Consider the following 9,239-nt stretch of genomic DNA (forward strand, 5'->3'; position numbering starts at 1 on the left):
TGACCAAACAAGTCAAAAAAAACCAAGATCGCCTCGTTCGCAAGCCGTGATAGAGGAGGGAGCAGAGATGATCAGGTCATTCAATATTGATGCGCATTTAGACCAGATCAAGCTCCAAATGCAATGCCAAAGATCTCTCTACAACTTGTGCCAGCTAGAGTTGGAAGACACCAAGAAAGAGGCAACTAGAGCAGCTAAAAACACGCTGCAGCTACAAAACAAAATAAAGAGTTGCAAAAGGTCCAGCCGCAACTCCAATCAAAGTTGCAAAGGGAACAAGAGAATGCGGCCTATTACTACAAGGAGGTCCAGCAGTTTAATGAAGCCAACACTACTCTGCAAGTCAAGTAGCAACGACTAGAGGAGGAGCTAACCGAGAGAAAGAGAACATAGTGAAAAGCTGCAAGAGTCCTACACGGTGGTCAACAAGACTCTGACCCAGCTTTTAGCCTTGCAGGAGACGCCGAGCTCCTCAAGCTTGACAGCTAGATCAACCTCGCTGAACAAAGAGGTCCAAGATCTGAAGGAGGCAATTGCTCAAGAAAAATATGACAGACAAATCATGACAGCAGGGCATAGAGCACTGCAGAAAGCCAAAGACAAAGAGATTGAAGATTTGAGAAAGCAGTTGGTAGAGGCACAGGGAGATTTGGAGGCTCATAGGGCAACACAAGCAAAGCCTGAACAAATAGCCCCAATGGAATTTGAGCAGACAGGAGGAATTGAGCATTTCACCTTTGAAGCTCACCAAATAGATGTACCAAGTCCAAGCACAAGAAAATAAATGCAAAAAAATAAAGATCCAGCCACGACATCCATCTCGGCTTCGGCACTAGATCTCAGAAGTCAAAGACCCCTCACACAAGGAGTACCTGCAATATGAGCTGAAAGTGTTGAAATCAGCTGCCCTACTCATGATCACTCCAGATGAAGTAGTAAAAAACCTTGGGCATGAGATGATCGCCCTGCCACTGATGCGGCATGAGGCCAGATTATGGAAACAAAAAATGCTACCTGCCCTTGAGCTAAACAGCAGAGGGGATTACAGAGATGTTTCTGTCACCGCGATACAAATTCAGACTATCATTGACAATCAACCCCTCTGGCGAAAGAAATGGTTTGATCAGCAACCAACAGATGAAACATATTATAGGGAATGCTTTGCAACATCTCAGGATCGACCCAACTTACTGTCCCATCAACGACCGCGACCTTGGGACAGCTTTTACTCTTGGCAAAGCAAAAGACCGGCAATGTTGAACTACCCCGTCATAACAAAACCAAGCAATAACAACCCCCTGTCAAAGAAGTATATGGTTCTTCATACGCTCAGAGGGATCATAAACATGATGAAGGAGATACCAGATCTTCCATGCTAGATGCTCGTGAAAATTGCCAAGATGCTAATCACCTGCATAACGGCATTCAATGATATAGAGGTATAGAGGCAACGGAGCATCCCTAGCAGGTTTTTGTGGAAGGCACAAGAGGGCTATGCTGGAATATGGAGACAAAAATCCCAAGCAAAAATGTCATCATGGGATTCTATGCGAGAGTCATGTTCCTGCCCTCCCACTACATACAGACTTTCAAGGAGGCGTTCATGACCGGATTCTTTGAGGTAGACTCCTCCATATTTAATCCCATGACCAAAGATCTGCCAACTTAATTAAACTTAATCATACATAATATACGAAGCATGATTAGCATAACCATTTTTGTTTAGACAAACAAGGTGAGTAATTAATAGGGATTCTAGCATAGAGAAAGAATTGCCATAATTACATGGAAATTCTAGAGAAAAAATAACATAATAACATTTAATTACATCGTAATACACTTGAGTTTTTATATCTAAGTAGCTTTTGGATGCCTTTCTCATGGGAGAAGTAAATGTCTTGAGTGCAACAGAGTATTCACAGCATAATGTGTAAACATGTGAGAGCTCGATGCTTATTTATAGCTTCTGCCTACCAAGGGGCTTGTTGTAAGCTACCTCCCTCCTAGAGAAGCAAGCATCTAGCTTGGTATCTCACCCTAGCATGCTAATTTAGGCCTAGAGAGGTCATGGAGGCCACACAATGCTTCTAAACTACCCAGTTGGTCAAGTTCTAGGGCTTTCAGGCCTTACAATAGCTTCCATGCTTACTACCCCCTCACGTGCTCCATGCACAACCCATGTGATTTTCTATCCATTCAAGCCAATAGTATTGCATATTTTTCAAACCTTACATTTTCCAAAAGATATGAAAAGTCTAAGGTTCTAGTAAAATTTCATTTTTAGGTTTCAAGGGTCTAGATTTGTCGAATTTCAAAGCATATAATTTTAGCAAAAAGTATTACACAACTTAAGATTCATAAATTATCACACTTTGCTTACTTTGGAGTTTCCTTTAACCATTTATAATAAAAGGATGCTAACTTTAGGAGAAAAGAAAATGGGTACCTTACACATACACATAAACTAGCCTAAGAGGCAACAAAATCCCAAGTAAAATTGTATCATGGAAAGCCCACTTGTCTCAAGGTACGACGGGTAAATAATTGTCAAAGCTACATTTGGCACCTTCCCCTGACTTTTGGGTGAGTCGGTATCTCCTTCAATGATGATCTCAAAGTGAACAAGAAGAAGATCACATAGGCATGTTAAAATATATAAGGCTCACAAAAAGTTTGGACTTTCACATCTACACTTTAAAATTTTGAAAACTCCACATGTAAGCAAGGGAAAAGAAATAAAATGCTCCTTGTAAATTTTGATAAATATATATAACATTACAAAAAATACGCTTTAAAATTTGAATCTCATATTTTGAGAAGCTATAAAGGAAAATGAGTTTATTGATGTGTCTTTAACTAAGGAAAAAAAAAATTAACAAAGTGAATGCAACCTTGGGAAATTGATTTTAAAGTCAAGTAACCATCCTCTTAAAAAAGAAATGATTACTTTTAGTCTTCAATACTTTTAAGCCCAACTTGAGGGACACATATCCATCATTAGGAGACAAAATATCCTTTATACCTCTCTCTAGTGTTCAAGGAAAATTATTTTTGCAACCAAACACAATTTCCCTCTTTATGTATTTTTCAAGAGGGGATTTCAAAAATATGGGCTGCTTATTATTAATTATACAATGTTTTCTTTGAAATGTAGGCAAGACTTTTCCTTTTCCTTATCCTCTCAACCGGGCATTTTTTTGAATTTCAAAGCGGCACACTTGTAAGCTAACACCTGCTATTCCCGAACCCAACCTCTCCCCTATGCTTGATTTAACAAGTCAAATGGTGCTATAATTGTTTACAAGGCAGCACTTTACACTATAAACCCCCAATTATTGAAGACTATGCAAGAATGGTCTTCATAATATGCAAGAAGTAAGCATATACGCAAAATGTTGGCCAGGAATAATGTCCAACCCATTGTGGACCTCAAGTAATGGTAGTAGCAACTCAGTATCTTGTTCTTGGGAGAATCATTGGTGGTAGCAACGCCCCGGGAAAAATCAAGGACTTTTCCGGGTTTTTGGAGAAATATTTCTACACTTCTAAGTTTTTGAGAAATTAAAACCACCCAATTTTAGGCTATTTTAAAGGATTTGTGCAAATAGTTGCGTAATTCTAGGCATTAATAGGCATTCATGTAGATATTCACCCCATTTACTTTAGCAATATGCATCAGTACTGTTTTTCCTTCTTGCTGCAAAGCTGAGCAACTATGTTTATACGAAGAATTAAAGACCAGCTGTTTCTGAACTTTAGTGCTGTTCAAAGAGCATTGAGGAATGCGTCTACTTTTTCAGATAGCATGGGAGCTTCGCTCCACATTATGAGCAAATCTGCTACAAACTGCATGTACGAATTGTAGTCAATACAAATTGTCTGGCTTAGCACTCAGCATACAATCTCTTCCCGGAGGTCCTCGTCCTCAATGTTCTTGGGAGACCCTTGCCATTTCATGGATAGTAACCACCCACCCTTCTTACTATGTAAGATTCTCAGCAATTTGCTCTTTGGATATCTTTCCGATCATTGATAGTAACAATCATCCATACCTTTCTTTCCATGTAAGCCACCATGTTCGGCGTTAGTGATAATCCAAGATCAACTGCTTCTGAATTGGTGTGCACACAATCCTTCATATTAAAAAGCAAACTAGTTTCTTAAACCATAGTTTAGGTTGGCATGGATGCTGCAATTCACCCAACCTGAATGATGTATTTTTAAAAAAAATATGTTTTTTCTCGGGCAAAGATCGAGAGGGGTGTCTCACAAGCCTTAAAGAAGGCATTCCGGCTCTAGGCCCATTGTAAGACTAGCAAGTACACCTCAGGAGTCAGAATGGTCAGTATGGTAGGTAGCTCCAAAGATGCAGATAGCGGCACTGGTTAACAACCCTTACATCCTCATGTTCTCATTAACACTAAGACAACTCAGAATGTTCAGTATAGTTTGTAGCTCCAAAGATGCAGATACTATCAAAACCCATTGCCGGACAACCCTTACATCCTTATGTTCTCGTTACACTTGGGGCATATAGCGTCACCCCTAGGCCTGCTCACAACACAACTTCGACAGCGGATCCAAATTCCTCATTTTGCTGGCCAGTTAATAAATTGTACATCTTTTAAATGGGGCCGCACATCAACCCCATTCACCGACTGAGTTAATGTAACCATCAGCACACAATGCGCTCTTCGCTCTTTATTTCTAACAGAAGCATTCTCTGCATACCCAAACAGAAAAGTTACAACAGTGCCATTTCTTACCAATGGAAGCTCTAATCAAAAAAAAAAATTGAGTTTTTTTTCACATGCAATTGTATGCTAATCCGGCTTTCCTTTTTCATAGAAGAGCTCTATATAAGTTACCATCACCACCCTACTGAAATATGCTGACCACTTGCTGTTGATACATCCTAATATTAGCATAAAAGCTCCATGCAGCAACCACCTACACCTGAAGGCCACCTAAACATCCACTACTCAGATTCCTGTACAGGCAGGCTTATATTAATCTCTGCACTTTTCCCATCTTGAAAAGCCTCCCAACCCTCTTACAAAATCTCATGTTTCCAAGTTGGATTGCACACAAATGCATGTCTCCTTTTCACAATACTCGTTGTCCCCCCCCCCCCCCCCCCCCCCCCCCTTTTAGCAAAATCATCCACCCAAATCCAAGACACTCTTTTGAAGCTAAAACTGACAATTTCCTTTCTGCTGCTATGAATCAGTGCAGACCACTATCTGCTGTAAATCATCGCCATCAGCAAAATAAAGACTCATGAGAAACTTCAAATGCCAACACAAGTGATCAGCAAGCAACCATGAAAAATATTCATCAAGGTCATGATCAAGCAAAAATACCACCGTCGTACGTCCGCATTCATGCCATCTTCGTTGAAACTTGTAGATCAAAAAGACACCACCACAAATCCTAATGAACCTACTTTCTGAAAGAGATATGACATAATTATGAAAGAGGAAAATAACTGTAAATATGCAATTGACCTGCATTGAAATTGCAGCAATCCATTCGAAGTGCGACCATCACCCTTGTAAAGAAGAGATTACAAACAAAACATGGCCAGTATACTACAAAGGTTAATTTTCGCGTGTATAGAATTACATACAATAACTAGATATTCAGGAACTGTAGAAACAATCTTCAAAAAACGCTCATACATCACCCACATTCGGTTGTTGAAGAAAGATCTTTCCTACCATCTCTAACATAAATTAAGAAGTGGCGGTGGCAACGTTCCTCAAAAGCTCTGAAAATATGCACAAGGTGTTAATTTCTACCAAAATTTAGAGCTCCCCGATAGTCGCTCCAGGAATATTTTCAATCCTCAAAGCCAGTCACACTCCACACTGCATTTCGGACTCTGCGAAGGTCTGAGCCTTTGAGAGTCCGCCCAGCACCTTCAATGACAGAGAACGTGGTTGAGCGGCTGCGCGCATATTCACGGTCTATAATTTCATGAGGGGCAAGCCTACCTCTCCTCTCTCCCTCATCATCAGCATCATCTTCATCATCCTGATCATTATCCCCACCATCCTCAGGAGAGCTGTCATCTGCATCCACATCACCGTTTGAGTCTCCATATCCACACTTGGCAGGCCAAACAGGCATAGACACTGGCGCCGACTGCGGCATCCCACCTCGTTTTGTTTTCAATCCAGTACCATGCCATCCATTGGCATATCCACTACCTCCAGCCCCATCTCCCACGAAAGGTATCTTGACCTTCCTAACCGAGAAACCAGGCGCCCAACCACCATTACTCTCTCTTCCCCCTCCTAAGCCACCACCATGCACAGCCTCCAAAGCCGCAAAACCTACACCTAAATACTCCTTCTTATGACCTTTCATACCTGCAGCTTGCAACTCCATGGTAAGTCCAGACTTCCAATTCTTGCCACCCTTGGTAGCAACACCATTGTCCATTGCATCATTGTATTCTCCATCACTATCCCTGTTATAGAAATTCCAATCGGCGCTTGTGTCATGTCCACCCCACACATCATCCTCCTTGAGGTCATCATTGTTATCTTCCCACACATGTCCTGAATTGTGCATAAATCCATTATTATTTGATCCATTGGAAAGCTTGTACTCACGGCCCATCGTCTGAAAGCTATTGGAGAGATGCTCAAGATCTTCTGAGCTGAAGTGTGTTACTCCGCTTGACATGAGAGATCTTCCAGACTTAAGACTTTATCAACCTAATTGCTTCTGTTCGAGCAGGGGAAATCACTTGGGATGGTCAGGCTAAGAGATCGATGTGCACAAAGTTACGGCAAGCAGCATCAAGCAGTAGTAACATGCACACACAAAAGTACGCCATGAGCTCTACATGGCAGCATAATCACTCACTCTGGAGTAGGCACATGCCAAAGACTCAACGATCAGATTGAAAAAAAGCCATGTGATGCACCCTTTCATGATGATAACATTCTCCCACAACAGACAAGAAATGCATACACATGCCCAATCACAAGGCACATTGCACACATAAATCATCAGCCCCCAGAGAGAGACACCAAGTGAAATCAACATACCTCTGAGCGGGATTTCCAATCTGTTTCTGCACCGCACGCTGAGTCTCTACCTGGTGAGGTGATGCATTTTCAGAGTTTTGAAGACAACAAAGGGTAGGCAGTAGAGCTTCCTCCAGCACATTGCCCGAAGTGACACCGCTCCAGCCAAGGTGGCGGCCGCGAGGGGGCCAAGCTGACCCTCTCCACCCAATATGAACATGTAAATGGACTCCGAGTGCCAAAGGGCAGCTAAATACACAAAGGATGAAGGGTCCGGGGAAGAACCCAGAAGTACAAAGCACAGGAATGGGCGGTACTTAGCAACTGCAAGTAAGAATTCCTTCTTCGATAGGCAAAAGGGATGCGAAGCAGGGAATCCACAGAGAGAGGAGGGCACCTAGATGCATGCAGAGGGGCGATCCTGCATAATATGAACATAAGGGGACGATCAGAAACCAAGGTCGGGGGGCAAGGACGTGGAAACATTACATGGAAAGCAACAAATAGAAGAGTACGCTTACGCTTCTCAAGCCATAGCCAACGAACCTTGCGATGAGTGTGTGTGTGTGTGTGTGTGTGTGTGTGTGTGTGTGTGTGTGTGTGTGTGTGTGTGTGTGAGAGAGAGAGAGAGAGAGAGAGAGAGAGAGAGCGTGTGTGTGCGTGTGTGCGTGCGCGCGCGTGTGCGTGTGTGTGTGTGGGTGTAGAGCAGAACGGACCTCTGCGTACGCAGCTGCGGAGCAGAGAGAAGAGCACCTCTCACTCTCTTTGTACTTGCGCAGACCAGAGAATCGAGGGACCCTCCCTCTCCTCGCTTTCCCCCTCATTTCAGTTTCATTTCATGTGCATTTGGCATTTGCATTTCAGCTACACCTGAATTTTCCATCACAGTAAAACTACTGCTTTTTCACTAACCTTGAGATCGAGCTTTCGCACCCTCCGATCGCCAGTGATGGACGGCTCAGATCTGATCTGAGCTGAGGTCATTATGCTTTCGTGAGCTGGCCCCCTCATCAATTATCCTCGAAACCCATTCTCACCCTCAGAGGTCGCACCGTCAGTTAGACTCTGCTCACACGCCCAGTCTGCTAGCAAGCTTGCTCCCATGTCCCAAAGGTTATGAGTCATGGCAATAAAGCCAGAGGCCCCATTCCCATTGCCGAACCCTTCGAGCATTGCGTCCATTCCTTGCCTCCTGTGTGTCAAAGATGGGTTGAAGACTCGCCACAACATCACAAGCGCCAGTTTTCCAACCAACAAACAATCAAGTTGATTGTACATCTTCTATAAATGAAAAGAAAATATGGGTTTAGGTTGGAAGAATAGCCAATTTCCACAATCAAGGTGATTGTACATCTTCTCTAAATGAAAAGAAAATATGGGTTTAGGTTAGAAGAACATCCAAATTCCATATGTCCTGCTAGATTTAGAAATTGCTCTACACACATGGCACAATATTGACCTCCTTCAAAGGAAAGCATGCCAATCAGGTCTTGCAAGATTTGAATGGGAGGAGAAGAAGTGATGAAGCATTGAGCTAGGAATGAGCAATAGGATCCCTATAAACATAAGAATGACTATCATTGCCAAATATTTTTTTTTGGTTTTGCCAGCGAATGCATGGACCCATAGCCAAGGCTATACATTAAGAGATGATTTAAAAAAACATCCGTGAGCAATTACTTTAAAAAAACAAGACTATGATGCAAATCTAAAATGTCATAGGACCACTCTATGAGGAATAACATGAAAAGATGTGCAAGAACCCTATATCCAATATTGGGTATATGAGACATCTTTGCTCATGCAGAAATGTGCAGGTAACAAAGAGGCAAACTAGATATCTTTGTCATATGTGGTGCCTGCATCAACCTCTTCAATTTGTCGCTCTCTTGCCATCCTCACACTTGTCCTTCTTCTTCCTTTTTCCACTTCCAGCAATTTTTCTTAGTGTACTTTTTCTTCTTGCAATTATAGCATTCCATGTCCCTTTTGTCTCTAGACTTACTTTGATTGCCACAGGGCTTCTCTCACATGACTTCCTCGTGAATTGCTTTCTATGTCTATCAACAAAGAGGGTAGCATTCTGCTTACATTCTTCAATAGGTTTCCATCTAATCTCCTATGACATCAGGGTAATGCCAAACATGTGTGGAATTGCTAATGGTAGTAGCAAATGTGTCACATGATGCCAGTAGCAAG

The 9,239-nt window shown here is 42.2% G+C and overlaps 1 protein-coding gene and 1 long non-coding RNA gene across 2 annotated transcripts; both read right to left on the minus strand.

The window, feature by feature from the left end:
* Positions 1-3,722: 3,722 nt before the first annotated feature.
* On the minus strand, positions 3,723-5,647 carry LOC147457648 (uncharacterized). The gene is made up of 2 exons (XR_015188133.1): positions 5,508-5,647; positions 3,723-4,723 (listed from the first exon to the last, which is right to left on the minus strand). It is a non-coding gene; the product is annotated as an uncharacterized LOC147457648 (long non-coding RNA).
* Positions 5,486-7,784, minus strand: LOC147457649 (uncharacterized). The gene is made up of 3 exons (XM_086512509.1): positions 7,562-7,784; positions 7,062-7,461; positions 5,486-6,735 (listed from the first exon to the last, which is right to left on the minus strand). Exon 3 carries the CDS (start codon positions 6,691-6,693, stop codon positions 5,842-5,844), a length of 852 nt encoding a protein of 283 aa, XP_086368635.1. The 5' UTR covers positions 6,694-6,735; positions 7,062-7,461; positions 7,562-7,784; the 3' UTR covers positions 5,486-5,841.
* Between the last annotated feature and the right edge of the window lie 1,455 nt (positions 7,785-9,239).

This window comes from Adiantum capillus-veneris, chromosome 5 (assembly GCF_014529385.1).
Source record: "Adiantum capillus-veneris isolate H3 chromosome 5, ASM1452938v2, whole genome shotgun sequence".
In the NCBI taxonomy this organism is placed as follows: domain Eukaryota; kingdom Viridiplantae; phylum Streptophyta; class Polypodiopsida; order Polypodiales; family Pteridaceae; genus Adiantum; species Adiantum capillus-veneris.